Source organism: Myotis nattereri, assembly GCF_964212035.1.
Source record: "Myotis nattereri genome assembly, chromosome: 7".
Classification (NCBI taxonomy): Eukaryota; Metazoa; Chordata; class Mammalia; order Chiroptera; family Vespertilionidae; genus Myotis; species Myotis nattereri.
In genome coordinates, this window is record NC_138082.1 from 64,355,925 (window position 1) to 64,380,382 (window position 24,458).

Sequence of the window (24,458 nt, forward strand, 5' to 3'; positions counted from 1 at the left end):
GGCGCAGGCCAGGCTGAGGGACATGCCCCCCTCCCGACCGAGTGCACATATTTCGTGCACCAGGCCTCTAGTTCTTTTATAATAAACCAGTACTCTAGCAAGTAAAATGTTTCTCTGAGTTCTGTGAGCAGCCAGATACTGATCACTAAAACCTCCAATCTATAACCAGTCAGTCATAATTAAACCCAGGTGAAGGATCACTAAAACCTCCAATCTATAACTGTCAGTCGAAAACACAGGTGGCAATCTGGACTTTTGATTGGCAACAGATGCTATTTCCAGATAGTGTCAGAACTGAGTTGAACTGTAAGATAATATGCTGGTGCCAGAAACTGCTTTGGGGGAGAGGGTAGAAGTATCAGAATAAATGCCAAAATCAGATATCCACAACAATATGCCTATCTATACTAATAATAGCCTAGGTGGTCATCATGCTCTCATGCATCACACCCTCATGTCATCACAAGATGGCCACGTGCACAGCAGAGCCAGGGCCTGGCAGAGGAGGCGGGTCACAGCAGGGGAGGGCAGTTGTGGGTGATCAGGCTGGCAGGGGAGCGCAGTTGTGGGCAATTAGGTCAGCAGGGGAGGGCAATTGGGGGCGATCAGGCTGGTAGGGGAGCAGTTAGGAGTCAATCAGGCCAGCAGGGGAACGGTTAGGGGGCGATCAGGCTGGCAGGCAGAAGCAATTAGGGGCAATCAAGGAAGCAAAGCAGTTAGGAGCCGGCGGTCCCAGATTGTGAGGGATCCCGGACTGCGAGAGGGTGCAGGGTGGGCTGAGGGACCCCCCCCCCCACCTCCGTGCACAAATTTTGTGCACTGGGCCTCTAGTCCTATCTAATAAAAGAGAAACATGGTAATTAGAGTACAACCGCTACCCTTTCCATTGGCTAATCAGGGTGATATGCAAATTAACTGCCAGCCAAGATGGCAACCCGCAGCCAGGCAGCTGGAAGCGAACATGAGGCTTGCTTGCTTCAGTGACGGAGGACTCCAACGTTCCCCACCTGCCTTGCCGACCTCTGAGCTTGCAGTTTGAAACATTGTAACAAATATAGAAGCTAAATAAAACCCCAGAAACCAGCATTCAGCGAGCCGGGATCTCAGAGCTGGAGTTGATACAGAGTTTCGATTATAGAACGCAAACAAACCAGATACCTGCTTTCAGCAGCGGAGGCCTAAGAGCTGGAGCCAGAGCTAAAGCTGGCCCAGAATAAAGAAAAAGAAAAAGAAAAAAAGGACAGAATGGAAGCTTCAGTCACCCGCCAACCTGCAAATAGCCCTCAGCCCCTCACCCAGACTGGCCAGGCACCCCAGTGGGGACCCCCCACCCTGAAGGGTGTGTGACCAGCTGCAAACAGCCATCATCCCCTCATCCAGGCTGGCCAGGCAGCCCAGTGGGGACCCCCACCCTGATCCAGGACAACCTTCAGGGCAAACCAGCCAGCCCCCACCCATGCACCAGGCCTCTGTCCTATATAGTAAAAGGGTAATATGCCTCCCAGCACCGGGATCGGCAGAGCCGCGAGGCCTCCCGGCACCAGGATCAGCGTGACAAGGGGCAGCGCCCAAACCCCGATAGCCCTGCGGCTGTGTGTGTGACAGGGGGCAGGGTCACAACCTCCCTATCCGCCCTGCTCTGTTCCTGACAGGGGAAGGCGCCCCAACCCCCTGATCAGCCCTGCTCTGTGCGTGACAGGGGGGAACTCCCCAACCAACCCCCTGATTGGCCCTGCTCTGTGTGTGACAGGGGGGAGCTCCCCAACCAACCCCCTGACTGGCCCTGCTGTGTGTGTGACAGGGGGGAGCTTCCCAACCCCGATTGACCCTGCTCTGCGCGTGACAGGGTAGGGAGCCCCAACACCCCTGATGGGCCCTGCTCTGTGCGTGACAGGGGGGAGCTCCCCAACCAACCCCCTGATTGGCCCTGCTCTGTGTGTGACAGGGGGGAGCTCCCCAACCAACCCCCTGACTGGCCCTGCTGTGTGTGTGACGGGGGGAGCTCCCCAACCAACCCCCTGATTGGCCCTGCTCTGTGTGTGACAGGGGGGAGCTTCCCAACCCCCTGATTGACCCTGCTCTGCGCGTGACAGGGTAGGGAGCCCCAACACCCCTATGGGCCCTGCTCTGTGTGTGACAGGGGGGAACTCCCCAACCCCCTGATTGACCCTGCTGTGTGTGTGACAGGGGGGGAGCTCCCCAACCCCCTGATTGACCCTGCTCTGTGCGTGACAGGGTACGGAGCCCCAACCCCCTGATGGGCCCTGCTCTGTACGTGACAGGGTACGGAGCCCCAATCCCCGATTGGCCCTGCTCTGTGCGTGACAGAGGGTGGCGCCACAACCTCCCCATCGACCCTGTCTTGAGTGTGACAGGGGGCGGTGCCCCAACCCCCCAATCGGCCCTTCCCTGAGCATGACTGAGGGTGGCATCGCAACCTCCCGATCCGCCCTGCTCTATGCATGACAGGGGCGGCGCCCCAACTCTCCAATTGGCCCTGCTCTGAGCCTGACCAGGGGCTGCACCTAGGGATTAGGCCTTTCCTCTGCCACCTGGGAGCAGGCCTAAGGCAGCAGGTCGTTATCTCCCGAGGGGTCCCAGACTGCGAGAGGGCAAAGGCTGGGCTGAGGGACCCTCCCTCCCCCCCGAGTGCACAAATTTTTGTGCACCGGGCCTCTAGTATTAAGAAAAGCCTCCCTCTTTTGGGGGAGGTGATGGTGTAAAGTGACTTAGAAATTCCAAGTAATGACTGAAAAGTATTGTAGAGTAGGTAAGAAAACCAATGGTGACCCAGTGACAGAAATAACAGAAAGCAACAGTCACATGAAATAAAATTAACATAGAAATTGACAGCTTTTTAAAATACAAGCAATAACAAGTCATAAGGTATAATGAAAGAGATGATATTTACAACAGCAACCAAATAGGCAGAATTCCAAAGAATAAGCTTAACCAAAAATGAACAAAACCAATAAGAAAACTGCTCCTGAAAGATGTAAGTACACTTCAACAAATGAAGAGATAAACCATGCTCTTGGATAGGAAGTCAACATCATAAGGATGTCAATACTTTATAAAGGTATAGTGAATCCCAATAAAAACGCCAAACTTTTTTCTAGAGTTAAACAAAATTTATAAAGTTCATATGGGAAAATAAACAAGAAACTACAGTAAGAAAAACTCTGAAAAAGAAGAACAATAAGAATGAGAGAAGTTACTAACTCTTCCAGATATATTTTAGAATGATAAAAATAGATAAAATAATGAAATGATTAATGATTAAAACAGTAAAATTTTTTTGCACAATGAAACAAAATATAAAGTCAAGAAATAAGCTCAAATGCCTATGAAAATTCAAATATGGTGAAAATGGCATCTTAAACCAGGGAGAAAGTATTTTTTTTTAATGATGTTTGGACAAATGAATATTCATTTGGATAAAAAAAAATTGGATCTACAGAGCAGTGCACACTAGAACAAACCATATAAATTCTAGAAAAAAATTTGAAGTAATTAAGGACCAGAGAAAAGGGGGTGGGGCTGGGGAATGCCTTGACACTAATTAAAAAACCAGAGCCTTTTTTAAGAAATGAAAACGTTCTATTTTGTCCTTTTAATGTTCTATTTAGTGGTATGGTTTTTGCATTTTAAAAATTATTTCACTGTTTACATCCCCCCCTCTGTACCCACAACTGTAGTGCTGCAGTGCTGTTTAGTGTGCCTAAGCACAAGAAGGCTGGGATATGCCTTACAGAGAAAATATCGTATGTTAGACAAGCTTTATTCAGGCATGACTTACAGTGCCAGTGGCCTAAGTTCAATATCAACGAATCAACGAGATATATTATATAAAGCATCTTTAAACAGACATATGTAAAACAAGGTTATGTATGCATTGATTGGTTGATGAAAATACACTGAGACCGACCCTAGCAGGTTCGGCTCAGTGAATAGAGCATCAGTCTGCAGACTAAAGCATCCCAGGTTCAATTCTGGTCAAGAGCATGTACCTCGGTTGCAGGCTTGATCACGGGCCCTGGTCGATGTGTCTCTCTCACAACAATGTTTCTCTCTGTCTCTCACTCTCCTTTCCACTCTCTCTAAAAATCAATGGAAAAATATCCTCAGGTGAGGATTAACCCACACACACACACACACACACACACACACACACACACTCTGAGACCAGAGGCTTACAGGAACCTAATTGGATCTACAGAGCAGTGCACACTAGAACAAACCATATAAATTCTAGTAAAAAATTTGAAGTAATTAAGGACCAGAGAAAAGGGGGTGGGGGTAGGGGACTAAAGCATCCCCCTAAGCCTGTATTTCCCTCTAGGAGCAATGGTTCATTCACTGTTCATAGCAACTCTACAGAACATAACTACTGTGAAATATAAAAATCCACTGAATATGTACTAGTATGTGTGTGTGTCAATGTGTACTTTATTTTGGTTGTGTATACACACACACACACACACACACACACACACTGTCACAGCCAAAAGAGGTTGAAAGCCAATGAATTAGAGCACAAAAATTCTGAATGGAATGGTAAAATGGCAAGGCAGACAGGACGGGATCATAGGCATGCATGCTAATTTCCTACTTAAAAAGTCAAAAACAGCCATAAAGGGTAATTCGGTTGGTAAATCTAGGGCAGTGGTTCTCAACCTTCCTAATGTCGCGACCCTTTAATACAGTTCCTCATGTTGTGGTGACCCCCAATTTCACTGTTACAAATTGAACATAATTAAAGCAAAGTGATTAATCACAAAAACAATATGTAATTATAGATGTGTTTTCCGATGGTCTTAGGCGAACCCTGTGAAAGGGTCGTTTGACCCCCAAAGGGGTCGCGACCCACAGGTTGAGAACCACTGAACTAGGGTAAAGCCTACACATGTACTTTAGAAAAGCATCGAGATATTCTGACGTGTGGCCTAGATGAGAACCACTCTTCTCCCTCCTAACCTGGTGGCTCTCAAAGTGGTGTTGCTGGGCAAGCAACATCAGATCACCTGGGAACTTGTTAAAAGTGCAAAATCCCGGGTCCCACCCCAGACCTACTAAATCCAACACTCTGGGAATCACCAGTGATCAGTGTTTTAACAAGCCTTCCAGGTGATTATGATGCATGCCAAAGTTTGAGAATCCTGACCTAATCTTTTATATTTATTTTACAGATATTTTGAAAGCCCTGATGAAATCTGCTAAGATGGCTGAGGCTATCTATAATAATAAAAACGTAATTTGCTAAATAGACTAGAGAGCCGAACAACTTTCCAGCCGAAGCCGGGGCTGCAAGAACCAAAGCAAGCCCTCGTGATTGCTAGGGCCAAGCCCCTTGCACCAATTTCATGCATTGGGCCTCTAGTTTCAAATAAAACAGAAGGATTACTGCTATTGTTACACTACTGAAGCACCTATAATGTATAGACAAGCTTCTTTCAAGTAGTTTCTTTATGGAGAGTGATCCTGTGCTTTAAACCAAAATCAGTAAAAGCTGCAAATTATTTGTATCAAGCAACACGGTTTCTTTAGGCCCATGGTTGGCAAACTGTGGCTTATAAGCCACATGCAGCTCTTTGGCCCCTTGATTGTGGCTCTTCCTAAGCCTTAGAAGTACCCTAATTAAGTTAATAACAATGTACCTACCTATATAGTTTAAGTTGAAAAAATTTGGCTCTCAAAAGAAATTTCAATCGTTGTACTGTTGATATTTGGCTCTGTTGACTAATGAGTTTGCCGACCACTGCTTTAGGCCATCCTCCATAACACCAAGTTTCTTGTCCTCAGAACTATTAAAAACAGCGGTTGCCAACCGGTGGTCCACAGACCACTGGTGGTCCATGAGGTCCGAAATGTTGGTGACCGCTGCTTTAAAAGGTACTCTTCTTAACACCAGCATGCCTGTCTTAAAAGGTGAATCTACACTAAATCACAAGAATTCTAATCCTCTAACAACTCTCCTGGGCATCATACACTTTCCAATATGAAAAAATATCTATTAAACAAAACAAAACACACACCCCAACAACTTACAGCATTCTGGCAGATGGATATAATTTTTAAACTGATTTGTAAAAAGTATACTATACTCAATTAGCTATTATTACATGAATCCACATACACTCTTGTTCAAATTGGTCTCTTGTGTCATGAAATTCCACAGTACCATTTTTATCTTCCACATAATACATTAAGCCTCATATGGAGTTATCCGTGTGCAACTCTTTTCTATGGGACTGGAAGCTGCTTGAAGACAGGTACCACATTTTACCTCTTTCCATGTCTAAAGTACACAACAGATACTGTTTATCACATCAGCAAATATTTAGTGAGCAGCTGCCATATCTCACTGACTGTACCAGATGAGATACAAAGGAAGTACAGACAGTCCCTGTGCTCATGGAGCTATTTCTTCAACGAATAAACATCACAAACATTACACTCAAAGGTTGAGAGTGTAGTCTGTAAGGAAGATCCAGTTTACGAATGTGATGCATGCTCCTTCTGATCCAAGTTGCTATTTAAGGCCATATCAGATTGTTAAAAAAAATCGGAGGCAAGTCACTTAATCAATAGTTAATCTGACTTTAATATTTTATATATAAAAAAATAAATAAAAGTCTCTGCACAATGCAAGGCTTACTGACAACCAAATTCCCACATGGAAATAACAGGTTAAGGTTTGCTATCCAAACTCCAAACGGTTTATCAGAAAGCTACAATTTGCGAATTTCTCAGAGATTTTAAAGGGAAAAAATTTGAAATAAAAGTTATCTGACATATGACTGTAGATTAAGGAATTAAAAGATTATATATCACTCATAAAATGAATACAACTAGAGAAATATTTGTCTATTTCACTGAGTAAAAAGCATGTGTTTAGAAATTTTTCTAAGACACACACACACACACACACACACACACACAGTTACCTCTGTAGAGTGTCTGGGGACATGGGGAAGATACTTTTTATGTGTATCATTTTGTGCTATTAAATTTTTATATTTAAATAATGTGGATCTATTGTATTTCAATTTTAAAAAGCTAGGAATATTAAAATCTCAGGGGAACCACTTTGTAAAGTATATGGGAATAAAATCTGTAGCCTGATTATATATTTGGAAGAAGAATGACCCAGAATGGGATTGTCATTTGGGCCATGGAAATTCTTCTGAGGAGTTCTGAACCACACGTTATAGATTCCCCAAAACATTCACTGAAAAACCTGAAGAATCCATGAACTTGAGTGAGAAAATAATCCTTTCTCTAATTTTACTAACTTGTTACGTATTTAACATTTCCTTTTATTATTAACTAGAGACCTAGTGCATGAAATTCATGCACCCTCTCACCATCCAGGACTGCTGGCTCCTAACTGCTTGCCTGCCTGCCTGCCTCATTGTCCCTAACTTCTCTGTGCCTGCCTGCCTGTCTGATCGCCCCTAACGGCCTCTGTCTTGGCCCCCCCACAGCCGCGGCTTCGTTGGGAAGGATGTCTGGAAGGTCGTTTGGCTGTCCAGTATAATTAGCACATTACCCTTTTATTATTATAGATGTAATTAGACCACAGTGGTATTAGTAATACTTTTGACTAGCAATACAAAAGCCACAGATCTTTTGTCATGTTACAATGGTTGCACTTGTCAAAATATTGTTTATACTCTCACTACTTCAAATTTAAGACAATTAGACTCAAGTCTAGATCCAGTTACTAATGTGTTAAATATGTAAATTAAAAACTGTTTTAATGTTGATAACTACATTTCAATATAATTGGTTTATTTTATGCATTCAAATATCTTCTGAGGAATTTCACCAAAGGAGTCCAAGTCACAAAACAGGTTAAGAAGCTTGGATAATAGTTCTCAAATCAAGTGCAATAGCCCCCATCTGGAAACAGAAGGAGGAAACATTATGGGATTATTACAATCATTATGCTACTAGAAATTACTGGGCAGGAGACTGATTAATAAACTTCCTGATATGCCTTCCCTAAACAACTAACTACGCACAAACACCAAAAAAAGTCTCAGTCGAGAACAATCTCAAGAATCAAGTAAATGTCAACACTATCCTCTTCAGTACCATGCTTTTCAAAATTTCCAAACTTAAGTGTTCACCTCAGGCTTCACTGGTATATTAAAATCTATCACTTCACTTGCTTCTGCTCTCTGGTGTATACCACCCACTGAACAGATTTTTACCATTAAAACCTATTTCCACCCATCAAAAACTAATCTAAAAAAAACCTACAAAACAAATGCAATATCAATTATTCAAGATTCAATTATTGCTCCAAGGATTTGTTAAAGATTTAGTTCTCTTGGCTATTAATTTTCAGCTTTTAATTTTTTAAATCAATTTGATTGTTAGCTGCTCTGCCAGAAAACAGAGATGAAAAGAGAAAAGTAAAGTATCAATTTGCTAATGTCTATCAGATGTAAAAATATATTTCATTGGCAGAAGAAAAAAAATGTGAAACTATACCACAATAATGTATGGAAATACTCTGTATATTTTATTCTTCCATATTATTATTTATTACTATTTATAATTCTGTATAACTAAAAATTACCAGTAATAAATAATAGCAATTGCCTGTAGAAAGTACTAACTTAGGTCTTACAAAAAAAAAATAACCTTTAAAGTTACCTTTTTTAGATACTTCTCATTAAAGTATAAAGAAATGTTATTTAAGAAGATAAAGTATTTTATCTTGCCCAGAGGGAAAGTGACAGAGGCCAAAATTGGAAACTAAATCACAATTTGGAAGTTCCAAAAACTTCATCAGATTAGTAGTACCAACTAAGAGTTGCTTGCAGACTCCCCAACCAACAACTTTATCCTTTGCCCACCAAAAAAAGGGGGGTGCAATAAGAAAGCTGGAGGTAAAGATATGAGGATATGAGTTAGAGAGCAAGCAAATGGGCTGACTCTTCCACTCTGCATTCCTCAAACTGCACAGTATTACTAGCTGACAAGACAAAAGAAACCTAAAAGCAGATATATGAAAATGGTGCTAAAAAGAATCTGGAAGTGACTGCCATCTTCTAGTATAAATCTCAAAAGCAGCAGTACTACATGATGAGTAGGCAAATCTGAACGCTTATTCCATTTAAGTGTAAACAATGCAAAACAAAAACAAAAAAGAATCAAGGATCAGTCTTAAGGTAAGATCAACTAATCACTGATGGACCTTCTGCAATCTACACTGTCTCCTTCATGGCTTATTCCTACCTAGTATCCTTTCTACCTCAGGTAGTCCCTTTTGCATCTATTACAGTTTTTCCACCTCAACTGTACTTAAAATGAAATAAAGATGCAGTGCTATGTTTTTAGTAATACAATCAAACTCAATCCCAGTGGCCATGCCTAAATTATAAACTTTCTATCACTTAAGTGCCTCGGTAGGTATCTGAGCTGAATAAAACAAAGACATGATACCTTCCTTAAAGTATATGGTTTAATTGGAAAAACAGGTGTCTTTTCTCTCGTGCTCTCATTGTCTCATACATATATCTATACCCATACATACACACATGAGATATTAGAAAATTAGAATAAACTCAAGTAGTAGGGGTTAAAAGTATGCCAAAATTCAGAACATTAACAGCAACGAGTAAGAGTAGAAAAGATAGAAAAAGAAAATTTTATGAAAGCAAGGGAACTGATTATAACCAAAACTTAAAGAGTGGACTGCCCTACTGATCTCTAGGAAAAAAATCAGTGTCAGATTGCGGGTAAATGTAACCGATCCTCATTAAAAAAAAAGGACTCTAAAGGAGACAAATGTACTACTCTTTGTAATATTTTAAGCAATAAAAAAAAAAAGCAAAAAAAAAAAGACTCTAAACAAAATTGAAAGCATTTACAATAGTGTTAGAGTTAAACCTTACCTATTAATATATATTTTCCTAATATCTAGTCTCTCATTTGTTAGTTCTAGGTAGACATGTTAATTCACAGATGCAGTAATTTTTAGGTCATTCAGTCCAATTCTATTTCACAAATGAGAAAACTAAGAGCCAAAAAGGTTAAATAACTCCTCTGAGGTCACACAAAATTCATGCCTTGCTATTTTGAAAATTAGTAAGTGTGAAGGGTTTGCTTTCTTTAAAGGGATTCTGGAGACTTCTTTGATAGTCTCTAATTCAAATTTCATCAAGAAATGTAATACATTCAAATTATTCTAATCTCATTAAAACACCTTACAACCCTGGCAGATGTGGCTGCGGTTAGAGCGTCAGCCCATACATCGAAGGGTCGTGGGTTCAATTCCCAATCAAGGGCCTGAGTTGCGGGTTCCTCCGCATGCCCCCCAAATTCACTCCCCCACCAAATCAGGATGCATGCCAGAGACAAGGAGTCAATGTGTGCATCAGTATTTCTCTTCCTCTCTCCCCCTCCCTCCCTTCCACATTCTCTGAAAAGCAATGGAAAAAATATCCCAATAAAAAAAATAAAACACCTTACAAATTTAAGGTCTGTAAGAACACAACAAGTATACAAATTCACCTTGGGTCAAACCATGAATTTAAACAATTTAACTCCACAACTTTTGATTATGATGCTATATACCCACCGGAAAATCTCTCAGGGCAGCTCCTGGCTAAAACCCCATTCCCAGGAGGGTAGCCCTTAATAGCACATGTATACTAACTCCCCCTGTTCTTGACTGGTAGACTCAGAGGGAGACAGATACCTGATGCAGGCCATCTCAGGAACCTGGAATTTTGAACTTCAAGAAATATATCATTGATGATAATAATAGCTAATACTTATTATATGCTGACTGCAAGCCACGAACTATCCCAAGCACACTACAATTCATTCTCCCAATAACTCCATTAGATTTCATAGATGAAATTAACCTGCCTGGTGACTCAAACCCATACAGTCTGGCTCCAGAACACATACATGTACTTAACCACTAACCTATATTACTTCTCAAAAGATTGGGAATTATTAGAATGACATTAATGTCACCATACCTGCCCTGGTTCTTGGCCTTCCCAAATCTTGACTGTTCACTTCTTTCTTGGGAGTCTGTGAAACAATCTCCAGGAATGTTAAAGAAACCAGACTTGGTTTCTGTTACTTGAATCCAACCTACTGATCCCACCAGTCAAACATTTTTAGGCCTCATTTTTAGAGAACTGATACTGATGAAATCTAAACTTACACCACAGATAGATCATGCCTTTGAATTTTTAAAAAAGGAATGTGTTTACAAAAAGAATTCACCACAAAGTTTCTTTCATAATATACCCTGAGGCAAAAGTTAGTACCTCCTCCATGCCTATGAGATATTAAGTGATAGAACAGTAGAAACGTAATGACACTTAGATATCATCTGCTTCTCTACACACTTATTTTACAGATGAGCAGTACAATGGTGAAGAGAAGAGCCCAGGGTCATGAACCTATAGAGCCCGAGTTCAGGTACCACCTCTATCATGTTCTAGTTTAGATAGGAGCACCCTTGTGCAAGATACTGAATTTCTAAAGGCTCGGGTTCTTTTCCCGGAAAAGAAATAATAGCAACCACCCATCCTAGTGTTATAATGAGCTCTAAACCATCTACTGAGTTTAAGGAAGTGCCTGGAACATGCTCCACACACTCAATAAATGGTAGTGATGAACAACCAGAGGTTCAGAGAAGGTAGGCAACTTTCCCAGATCACATGGCCACATAACAACAGAACTAAAACTTAGAAAACAGATTTCACACTTGTACCTCAATTCTTTCTTCTACACCATCCTACAAACTGCTGGGGCTAACATTCAAAACTCTGTATAATCTGGCATAATCCTACCCTTTTTTCAACCTAGTCTCCACTGCAACAATTTTATTCATTCAATCACCAGATATTTACTGAGTGACTTCTAGATTATAAACAGTATCTAGTGCTGAAGATACAGCAGGAAACAAAGGGGGGCGGGGGATAAAAGTCATCTGCATGTCCAAAAAAAGGAGAAAGATCAAAGAGAATGACATGCTCAGAAATGATAGACTGCAGCCCCCCTCAAGTTTCTGTAAGTAGGGGAAGGATAGACAAGGATAGATTCAAAAACATAACATGCAAGAAGAGCCATAGCCAGGTGGCTTGGTTGGGTGAGGATAAAAAATATATATAACATGCATTAGTCTGTGTAACATCCACAGAACTAGTTTTGAGTATTTCTGCACTAAATATTTGCTTCAACATACCCACACAACCAAACCTGAAAGTCCACATTGTTAAATCCCTCTCCAAGGAGCCTTCTCTATACATTCCAGACACAGTTTTCTCTTACTCCTCTTAACTGCACCAACAGTTAACTTTTTCTAATGCTCTTTTCAGGCTGACTTAACCTGGTAGTTTTTGCTAACTTTCCAAATACATTTTTGACCTCAATGATTCATTTAAGTTCCCTGAAGTCAAGATCAGTATCTCATTCTTCTTTTAATCCTAACAGCACTTCAGCACAGACTTACAGACATTGATATACAGAACCCTTTCAATAGTTTCCCAATCTCTTATTTAGGTAACACCTGGAACTTAGATGATACCTGGCTGGTATTTGCTTTTGTTGGAAAAAAAAAAATACAAACCCAAACCAAACCAAAAACGCTTAATGTTTTTACAATATCAGTTTACAAAACTGCATTTTATACCCTCTTTAGAACCCCCTATTATGAAACATGAAATATATTAGTACCAAAAATAACTTTGAAATGGTAGAAAGATTGAATATATTTCTACTCTACCATTCAAAATATCACAAAATATTAAGATAACAAAAATTAGGCAACTAACATATGAGGGGAGAAATGGCAATTTAACTCAGTCATGATCTTTTTCTTTAAAAATAAATGGAATCACATGCTTCATGTAGATTTTGGTTCATTCCAGTATAAAAAGATCTTACACAAATCTATATATACCTATGAGAGGGGTAACTAACACAAATAAAGACTAACACTGCAACCATACCCATCTATAAAAAATTCTGTATTTAAAGAGGCCTGACTCAAGAGGGAAAACAAATGAGTATTTGAGTGTACACAGTACATCAAAATAAGAAACCAACAAGAATCTCTGGGACAGTAACGTACCACATTGTGCTAACGAATTTTACACACACACACACACACACACACAGACAGTGTTTCATAAAAACCTAGCTCTTGGTATAGAAAACGAAATAGAAGCTCATTCAATACTCAGCAAACATATATCAAGCATAAGTTATGTGACAGGCACAGTTCCAGGAACTGAAATATATTAAGGAACAAAACCTGCAAAGATCCCTGCCCTTATAGAGATTACATTCTACTAGGAGAAAATATAATAAAATAGGATAGTTTCCTACAAGTTTATTATATGGTTAGGATAACAAACACTCAGATAAACATAATGGTGCCAACATATGGAAAAGCAAAGTTAACAGACTTACAAGAAAAAAAAAAGAGAAAATTTGAAAAGCCAAGAGCAAAAGTCAAAGTGATGAAAAATTACACTTAATTAAATATTTTAATCAAATCAATATCATTTACGGTTCCCAAAATTACAAAAAGTACTTTATTTACAAAAACTATAATTAACGTAATAATTGTTCGTAAGATCATTCGGAGTTCTGTAAGAAGTCAATATGCAGCATAGTGGTTATGAGAGCGGGCTTTTGTGACATTAAAGGCAAGGATCTGAATTCTACCCCTGCCAGTTACTAGCAGTTAGAGTTAGACCCTTCAATTTCTTCATCTATAAAATAGAAACAAAACTTCAAAGGGCTGTTACAGGATTAAATAAAAACTAAAAACTAGAAACAACTGAAAATCCAACAACAGATGGAAGGAAAGATGGAAGGAAGGAAGGAAGGAAAACAGGGGTGGGCAAAAAGTAGGTTTACAATTGTAATTATGCAAAACAGTTTATCCTTATATTATTGTTTAACTATTTATTTGTATTACAACAGTAAACCTACTTTTGCCCACACCCATATTACAGTATGTAAATTCAGTAAAAGGAATGGACTGCTATATGCAACAAGGATGAATCCTTAATGCATTATGTTGAGCAAAAGAAGCCAGACACAATAAAATATGTATGATTCCATTTATATGAAGTTCTAGAAAAGACAAAACTATTCTATAATGAGAGAAAGCAAATCAGTGGTTGCTCAGAATTACTGGTGGAGACGGACTAACTTGCAAAGGAGCACAAGGGGACTTTTTGGGTGTTTAAAATGTTTTTATATCTGATTGTGGTATTTCCATCAGAATACACATTTGTCATAATTCATTAAACTTGATGCTTTAAATGGGTACATTTTATTGTATTTAAATTATACCTAAGAAAATTGGTTTTAAAAAGGATTAAGTAAAATAATAAGGCAAAGTCTTGGTACAGTACCTGGTGCATAAGAAGTATTCCAAAAATGATAGATATGTTAAAAACATCAACTACCACTATACAAACTCATGGGGAGGTGGTAGAACCACTGATTACCTGATCTTTCTGGCTGTGTAGATTCTACACTATTTGACCTAGACCAAGCAATAAGGAGCACTACAGAGACCAAGTTATAGAAAGATGACAACTGGCTGTCACTCATGAAAAAACAAGTCTTCCGACTTATGTTAATTTTTAAAAGAAGAAAAAACTAATATCGCATTTAAATATTCTGGGGAAGCAAAAGACTTCAGACTGCATATATAAATCTTAACTGTCAGGGTTTGTTTAGTTTTGCTTTGATTTTAAGAACCTCCACTTGTAACATTAAAGAGGCAGAAAGGACAGGACAGAGACAAGAAGTCCTGAGACAACTCTAGTTCTATTAGAATTTGGATTTCTTCTTGCCTAAAATTGGGTAGATGAAGCAGGCTTCTGAAAATAACCCAGCGTTAACACTAATAAACAAAATTGTGCTGGGGTTAATTAAGCATTTATTTTTCATATATCAAAAATAACTAACTGCAAGTTTTTCCCCCTAAATTCAAATAAAATACCAAGACACGCGGAAACCGGTTTGGCTCAGTGGATAGAGCGTCGGCCTGCGGACTGAAGGGCCCCGGGTTCGATTCCGGTCAAGGGCATGTACCTGGGTTGCGGGCACATCCCCAGTAGCGGGTGTGCAGGAGGCGGCTGATCGATGTTTCTCTCTCATCGATGTTTCTGACTCTCTATCTCTCTCCCTTCCTCTCTGTAAAAAAATCAATAAAATATATTTTTAAAAAAAAGCCTTATTCAATAGGCTCTTGTTCCTATAAAAATAAATAAATAAAAAAATAAAATACCAAGACACATGTGGCAAACTAAGGACCTAAAGCAGTAACTAAATATAATGTTGATCACTGTTTACAAACAGTAACATATCTTCCACCGGCTAATTATTCATTCTAGAATAAATTTTTTGATTAAAGTTTTTCCCAAACCAAAATAATAGGATCCAAGTAGTTACATACAGTACAGGGTGGGACAAAGGTTTGCAGTTGTTCGTATGGAAAATAACACAATAACTAGTAAATAATTCAAGAATAAACTGTCTCACGTTCTCACAACTGTACTTTAAGGCTCAGAAGCCACCTTTCTTTGGGGGTCAAAACCCATAAAATAACATTAACGGAAACTTAAATTTGTGGAATCCAAAGTTGTGTTATTTAAAGTTCAATTCAATTAATTCTTGTACATACTATAACTTTATTTTAATTATCTTTTCCATGGAACACTGAGCTAAGTTAGAAATAGGTTTTATTCAAACAACCGAAAGACTTTTCACATCTGACTTAATTCTAAACTTTCAGCATAAATGTTGGGCTTTCATCTTATTATTTACTTAAAAGACGTTGGAATGTTCTTCCTGACAGTGCGGCCACATTCATTTTCTACTGAAAGTGCAAAATTTTCAAGTAATCTAACACCACAGAGAAATGCGATTAAATCACAGCAGAAAGCAATGGCAGGGTAATATCATGAGGCCAGAACTCGAGCAGCCAATCAAAGGCATAAAAGCATTTCCTGCAATATTAATAGTCAAAAGAGAAAACCAATCACAGAAACCTCGCGCCTTCTTTTGACAGGCACAGAAGCGAGGGAACCAATCCACGAACACCCGGGGTTGACAATAAGGCGGGACTGCAGGTTCATTGAAGAAATTCTGGAGGGTGCAGTTACTATAAACTTCGCATGCAAGTAACACCACTCCGGTGTCATAAACACTGTCAACCCAGATGAAATTCAACCGTATGCAAAAATTTAACCCATCGGGGAGGAAAAGCAGCCATTGCCCAAAAAAAAAAAAAAAATGCAACTGTCAATTCAGACGCACCAGGTCAACTCCTAAAAGACTCCCCACCTCTCCGATGACAGTTCTCGGGGAGGCGGCCCGGGGAGAGCACGCAGCCGGCGGCTCGCAGCTGCGCGTCCCCGGTTCCCTCCGAAGGCTGCGCACCCCGCGGGCGCCGTGCGCGCTGGGCAGGCAGAGCGAGCGAGCAGGTCCCGGACCCTCTAACGCTACAGCCCGCCGGGCAGCCGCGGCCTCCGCCCTCCCCCGGCGCCGTGCCGTGCCGCCCCGCCTCGCCCCGCGGCACCCCCACGGCCCGGGGGACGACGATTACCTTGCTGGGAGGAAGAGGTTTGTTTTGAAAGCGCTTTCCCTTCAAAAGTCATTTCAAAGATAACCCCATGCCAAACTAAATTTACAAGTTTGAAAAACAAAGCTTTCCCAGCCATAGGATCCCTCTCCCCTTAGTTAACCCAGGGTCCCGGGTGGGAGGGGAGGGAAAAAAAAAAAAAAGGTAAACAGAGGCCCTACGCCAAGTGCGGCCAGGACATTTCCCTGCGCCATTCCCAGCCGCCGCTTACGGCAAGGCCCCCTTACGGCAGCGTAAGAGGCGCAGCGAGCTAATCACAACACGGGGACGCAACAACATGGCCGCCGCGGCGGGCGCTGCGCCGGCCGGGAGGGTTTACGCTACTCCGCCGGCGTAGGGGCTCCGGCGTTGGAGCGGCAGCGGCGCCCTCCAGCGAGCGTAAAGCGCGCTGTGAATGGCGAGGCCCGACTGACAAAGGGGAGGGGGGAGGAGGGAAGGGGGGGGGTAATAAACACTTGAGTCCCTACCGATTCCTCCTCCTTCTCCATCCCGGTGGGCATCTGGGGCACGGCCCGGTTGATGGAGACGCAGTCGTTGAGATCAGGCATGTCCTTGCCGCGGTAGATAGGCAGCGGTTTGGCGGCGTCCAGCGCCCGCGCTCGGAAGGAGAGTTTACTCATTGTCTCCCCGCCTCACAGGAACAGCCCGGGCGGCGGCGGCGGGGCGGGTGGGGAGGGGGGGAGGACTCCCGCCGCCTCCTCCACCTCCTTCCTCAGTGCAGCGCGGCCGGCCCGCTCCTCCTCCTCCGCCGCACGGCCCCCGGCCACAGCATGGGCGCCCACCCGCCCGAAAACAGCCCCCCGCCGCCCGCGGCCGCTTCCCAACACTAGATCCGCCGCTCGCCCGCCCGATCCGCTCCCTGCGCCATGGCCAACATGGCGGACATTACCACAGCGGCGGCGAGCGATCCCGGCAGCCCGCGCGAGAGCGCGCCCCCGCCGCGGGGACGCGCCCCGTCCGCCCTCCCTCCCTCCTTCCTCTCCCTTCCCCTCCCTCGCCTGCCCACCCACTCGCTCCGCGGCGCGGCCGGCCCGCGGGAGCGTGCTCCGCCTCGGGCGCCGGGGGAGAGGGGCGGCGGCCCTCCGCGGGGCGGCCCTCCGCCGGGCGGGCGGCCCGCGCTCTCGCCGGCGGCAGGTGCCAGGTGCGCCGGGGCCCCGCGCCCCGAGCGTGCGCCTCTGCCTCCGCGGCCGCGGCTCCCGCTCGCCGGGCGCCCGGAGGAAGGCGCCGGGCAGAGCACCGCCGAGCGCGCGGAAATGGGCGAGCGGGAAGGGAGGTGACAGCCGGGCTGTCGCCGCGCCACCAGCCCGCACTCACACACTTGCTTCTGCACTTATGTGCCGACTGTTAGGACGCGGTGCAGTGTGGCGCGCTCCTCCCGGAGGCTGCATCGCTACAGACCCGCTTATTTACTAATTCGTGCAGCGCTGTCTCCAGGCGCCCCGAGCGCCGCTGATTTGCAACCTCCCGTTCGCTGGTCCCCGGCAGGAGCGAAAGGTCCTCCCTGCTGCCCGCGGGGCGCAGACCTGCCGAGCCCGCCGCCGCTCCAACGCGCCCGCAGCCCCGGCCTCCATCCCGCAGCCCCGGTCTCCATCCCCGCTGCCCCCGCCTCCACCCCCGCAGCCCCGGCCTCCATCCCGCATCCCCTCTTTACAGCCGACCGAAAGCCCTCTCCGAGGTAAGGCGGCGCTGCTCGTCCTCGCCTGGGCGGAGAGGATGTCATGGCAGCTGCGAGGGTTAATGCTGGCGGCTGCCAGACGCAACAAGTGCACTTGAGCCTGTCACCCGAACTATGTAGAGTTATTTAGCGGACGGTAGACATTCCTCTGATTTCAAAACTATTAAGAGTCCTTGAGAATTGAAGATCAAGTGTAACTAAGGCAGCGAGATCTCCGAAGTGGCAGAAGGGTGGACAGTATCAGCTACGGGGAAAGACGAAAAGAAGTTTGAGATAAAGTTCCTGCCCGCGTGGAGCTTCCACGTCGGTGGGCTGACAGGTCGTTGGAAAGATGGATTCACAGTAAGAGCCGCCTGACGGGTTTGGCTCAGCGGATGGAGCGTCGGCCTGCGGACTCCAGGGTCCCAGGTTCGATTCCGGTCAAGGGCATGTACCTAGGTTGCGGGCACATCCCCAGTGGGGAGTGTGCAGGAGGCGGCTGATCGAAGTTTCTCTCTCATCGATGTTTCTAACTCTCTATCCCTCTTCCTTCCTCTCTGTAAAAAATCAATAAAATGTATTTTAAAACAAACAAAAAAACAGTTAAGAGCCGCCAACGGTGGGAGAACCGGGCAACTGGAAAGATAAATGGCAGCAAAACAACAAACCACAAGACAACAACAACTGTGAATACGTGGAGAAAACGATCCAGGAGATAACACAAGGCAGGAGGACATGATTAATTACCGAATGAGTTGTACTGGCAATGATTGCCTTGCGAGTTCGGAGAAAGGAGGCATTGCGTTAGCCTGAACTGATTAGAGAAAGTCCTGAAGAGGAAGGGAGATCGGGTTGCCTCAACTATACCAGCTATTGTGGAATCAGCCTCGTTTTGCCAAGTTTCTTGGTTAGTCTTGAAGCATTCCAGCTTTCTTACCAAATCCCTAGGAGGAGTGTAACACATTTTACCATGTTCTAATAGTTGATAAATACCCTGCCTCTTTCAGAGAGAAGGAGATGGTGTGCTGAAGTCCAGACGTGTGAACAGTTGATTCCTACAGTCATTTCTATAAAAAACGAACAAAAAAACATCCTCCCTTAACTCCTCCTTCTCACCCACTTCTTCTCTCCTTTTTTCCCCCTCCTGCCTTTTCTCTCCATCTCCCTCCTTGAAGGCAGAACGGTGCATATGGACCCCTGGCAGTGTCTACCTAGTCTAACCCGGGTGGTGCATCAGACTTGGGGCGTTGTTCAGCTGGGCTTGAGTGTTTTCCATCCACTTTGTTTTTGGAAACAATGGAGATGCTGTGACTCACTTCTTGTAAGCAACACCTTCCTCGGGCTGATGGGCATGTCCGGCTCTGAGTGCTCCCCTCTGGAGCAGTTCCAGTTCTCTGCGAGGAAGGACAAGATGTTGCTGCTAGGGGGTCAGCCCTGTTCAGGCCCGAAGGTGGCTGAAGAAATGAGTCATCCAGAGCTTCCCATCTGGGTGCCCAGCACCTCTCCGGCTCAGAAAGGGTAGCTTTTCTCCATGCCCTATATTTATTGCTCCTTTCTCTCTAGAAAGGAGATATTGGGTATTTGTAATATACCAGCCACTATAGTGGTAACATATACATATCCATATTAATTAAATTCCACTGAATTCTCATTACAACCCTATGAAGAAATATTATAACTTTGCTAATAAGGAAAATGAAGCTCAGACAGTTTGCCACGTTTCAACACGACTAACTCGCAGAACTGGGTTCAAAACCAGGTCTAGCCTGCCCCCCCTCCAACGCCCCCCCCAAACTCCTGTTTCCTCTGCAGTGCCACCTTGCTGTCCAATGGCTAATGGAGTGCATGACCCAGAGCCTAAAGATGCAAGGCCCTCAATGAGGGCAGGAACAACACCTGCTCTGTTAACCCTGTATCCCTAGTTCTGTGCCTCACACGGAGCAGACACCTCATATATATTGGTTGACTGATAAATCCCCTCAGGACACTCTGATACCCCACTTCACTCCAGCTTAGAGTTCATCAGACCTTATTGGCCCGCCACCTGACCTAGCCATTGCTGCCAGTATTTGCTCTTATAGTCCACCCTGCTCTCCACCTTCCTACCTTGAGCATAGGAATTTTAGAACCAATGAAAGCAATTCAAAGAAACTTCTTAAAATCTGAAACTTTATTACATAAACAGGTCTTTTGCTGTGGTAGTTGTTGTTACGTTGTTCTTTTCTTTGAGCATGTAACAGATTTCTTCTCCGAATCTCTAGGTTCCTCCTGCCCTATAGGCAATGATTATAGAGCTGGGATTAAAACGGTTTGAGGCAGGTAACACGGCATGCTTTTCAAGTGAGACACAGCCTGTGTTTTCTTGGCTTCCAATTCAGTACCCAAACCAGAATGCCTCTTTCCACATTTGGAAAGTAGCTTTTATTTGTATGCACATATTCTTTTTCATAAAGTTTACTTCTAGTCCATTTGCTGAACACCCATATACTATACTTGTTAGGGCTAAAAGCAGAAAATAGCTTTTCAACCTTTGAAGTAGATCCTGTTATAAAATGTCTTTACCAAAACCTGTTTCAAATGATTGTGCAGCCTAACAGCCTATTTAATTTCCATGTACAATGCGCCAAGTACACTTATTCTAAAATCAGTCCACTGCAAATATGTTCTGGACCCATTTAAAAAAAAAAAAGACATGCGTTTAGCCAAGCAAGTGTCATAAATACATATCTAAGAATTAGAAATAGTTTTACAGCCATATCAAAAATAAAATCACGCCCTAGCCGGTTTGGCTCTGTGGATAGAGCGTCAGCCTGTGGACTGAAGGGTCTCAGGTTTGATGCTGGCCAAGGGCACATACCTGGGTTGCAGGCTCGATCCCCAGTGGGGGGCATGCAGAAGGCAACCAATCAATGATTCTCTCTCATCATTGATGTTTCTATCTCTCTCTCCCTCTTCCTTCCTCTCTGAAATCTATAAAAATATATTTAAAAAAATAAAAATAAATAAAATCACTGTCTAAATGTAGTTTAAATTAGAATAAAAGTCAAATAACAATAAGAATTGAGTTTATATTCCAGTTTCCACTTCCCCTTACTACCATCAGGACAGGCAGCTTCCAAATAATGAACAAATTACTTTTTGAAAGAAGCTTAGAGCTAGTACACACAGTTGCTATTCAACCATTTCAGAATTTTGTAAATGTCACGTACTTTCTAATTGGCTCTCTATTTCAGCAAACCCAACTGAGAGTTAATTGGGTTGGTATGTGAACTGCATCCCCACCTCTCCCCCAGTGTTCCCAGGAATGAGCCCGGTACCAAAAAAGCTTCGTTGTTTTCATCTGTAATCTGAATGTGGGGCCTGCATTCAATACAATCGACCAGAATCAGCCTCCTGGTTCCAGTGCCCTCGACTGAGGCAACTCTGGATCTTTGAGACACAGGCACGGAGACCGCCTCAAAGGTGACATGCCACACATCTACTTCCACCTTTATATTGCAACAGCGAGAAAACCAAATGCTGAACAAAAACTGTGGCTGTGGCTCAGCCGCCTAGCAGCACCGCTTCTCAGCCCTGGTTGGAATCACAGGGTGCCACCTTGTGTATAAGCTGACGATTTGCTTCCCAGTTCCACAAAGGACCCAGAGAGACTCAGAAATAATCAGCCCCAAAGCTCTGTGTTTTATTAACCAAGGAAAAACGAGACAGATGTAATCGAAGGAAACAGATTTGAAAACACACAGCTCCAGATGGTCCACAACACTCAATTTCAAATCACACCAATAGCCTGTCTCATTTGTTGCCCCACCCTGACCAGAAAACACACCCAATGGCTCAAACATGGAATAGATGGATGCCGCTCACTCAAGCTTTTGGGTTGGGGGATACGGGAAATAGGTAAAGCTCTGTGACAGAGCTAACCAATCTGGCTAGGACAATTATCTGTGTCCAAACAGCAAGCGAGTTACGTAGGTTTAATTTCGGGACTTTGAACTTCTGAGAGGCACCAGCTTCCATCGAGTTGATAAATAGGATCCTACTTATTTTAATAAAGTGCCGAGTTTGAAACAGAGAAACACGATTATTGAAGCAAGGCGACGGGAGGTAAAATAGGATCCTTCCCCATCCAGCTACCTTGCCCTTGAGAAATCCCACCCTGCTCTACGTTCAGCACAGCTGCCATCCGTCTGAAGCCACCGTTACACTCAGGGAATTGGCTGGACCTGTCAGATTCTCTTCAGCAGTGAGGGGGGTGGAGACCCGGGGCTTTTGCGCTACAGCTGCCCTTCTGCTGGCTGAGGTCTCCTGAAACATCTGTTCTCAGGTGCCTGCCCTGGCCTCCTCCTCCATCCTTTTCTTCTCAGTCATCTCTGAAAGGTAACGTGGAAGGTGGTCTCTCTCCCCCTGTGAAGACTCACCAGTGTGCTGGCACATCTCAGACAACTGTGGCAGGCCCCAAGCCCCGAGCTTGGGCGGAGGTGGGGGGAGTGCGCGGGGGTCTTCGGTGTCAGCTTAGCGGAGTCCATCTTTAAGAACCTCGAGTTGCTATTCTGAATGTCTCTCCCCTCACCAATTTTAAAAAATCTCTCCCACCACCAAAGGACTAATGTTTATAAACACAGGTTTGGGAATGGAATCCAGGGGTGGGCAAACTTTTTGACTCGAGGGCCACAATGGGTTCTTAAACTGGACCGGAGGGCCGGAACAAAAGCATGGATGGAGTGTTTGTGTGAACTAATATAAATTCAAAGTAAACATCATTACATAAAAGGGTACGGTCTTTTTTTTTTTTTTTTTTTTAGTTTTATTCATTTCAAACGGCCGCATCCGTAGTTTGCCCACGGCTGGAATAGGCAATTGGAAGCCTAAATTAAAGAAAATCCGTGAACTGACTTAGTAAGCCTTATTGATCTGATCTTTGTTGCCCCCAAGAACAAGCTGGCCTGTTTCCTGAGAGGTATGGTGTTAGCATAGTGAGAGCCCCTAAACTCCAGAGTGACTTGTCAGGAGGCAGAAAGGAAAGCGCCTGAACGTCTCCAAAGCAGAAGACAGGTCTACTTGTCTTTTCAGCCATTAAAGGTAGCTCTGGCAGAGGAAGAGACAGAAGCCATTGAGATAAAATACACCAATTACCTGGATATTTACGGCTTCGCGCACCCCTCACCTTGTTTCAGAAAGACTTTGAGATGACTTCTGAGAGCAGCTCAGTTGTGCTAGGATAGCGTTTGGGCTCTAACTTTCCCAGCAAGGTGAAATATCCTCGTCATGAAAACGTGACTTGTCAGCTTCACAATGTCCATTAAATAAAAACGATTGCTCAGGAGATTTACAACTGTTCCTGGTTCTAATGGGAATGTCCACGAGTTCTTAAATAGAGCACCTTGGTGGTATGACAGACATCTCAACAGCATCCTGAGATACAATAGACCCGCAAGGGGCAACCCAGAGCCATTTCTTACAGTGACCCTCTTCGCAAGCGGATGGCATCCTCTGCAATCCCGCACAAACAATTCTGCAAGGGTTACGATGACCTGGATGTCTGAGGCTGGGAGCCCCACCCCATGCAGATCGGGGAGTGGGAATGGCCTCCAAAAAATCCTCCCTGAATAATGTTTTTCTCTCAACTGTCACCTGCTAAACTGTGTGGCTGAGAGCCCAAAATTGTGCTCTATTACAATTGCCTGAAGTGTGGCTCTTGTAAGTGCCCAATTAAGGGCAGACCCATATGCCTTAAATGACTATCTTGTGGAGGACAGAGTTAACTTCCTTTTCTGGAAAGAAAGGAGCTTTACAAAAACCAGTGCCTGAATAGAAAGCTGTCCCTCCTGCTCTTGCAGCGAGCTAAGGGTTTCTCTACTGGCAGGGCCAAGAGGTACATTGGCCTTTGCATCAACCAGGTGTACATTGCTCTCTTAGGATAGATGACAGTTGTGGGGGTGGGGGTGGGGAGGGTGTTTTTGCACTGCATCCACATGAGGTTGTCCTATGGTTGGTAGCAATGGGTTCCGGTTCCAACTCCACTTCCAATGCCTACATTGTGCCTTTACTTAGAGAGCAGCTCCATCTATAACCGCTCCTTGCTATAAACAGCTTTATGTTCAGCAGGCTGTATCAAAGGTGGTTTTGAAAAAAACCCACAACTGAGCTTCAGAG

At 43.8% G+C, this 24,458-nt stretch overlaps 1 protein-coding gene across 1 annotated transcript in view; it reads right to left on the reverse strand.

Moving 5' to 3' along the window:
* The window catches only part of EPC2 (enhancer of polycomb homolog 2), a 125,404-nt gene extending 107,834 nt beyond the window's left edge, over window positions 1-17,570 (reverse strand). The window contains exon 1 of the mRNA XM_081095376.1: window positions 17,119-17,570. Coding sequence (XP_080951502.1) covers window positions 17,119-17,271 — 153 coding nt within the window. The 5' untranslated portion in view covers window positions 17,272-17,570. The remainder of the gene's footprint in view (window positions 1-17,118) is intronic.
* Between the last annotated feature and the right edge of the window lie 6,888 nt (window positions 17,571-24,458).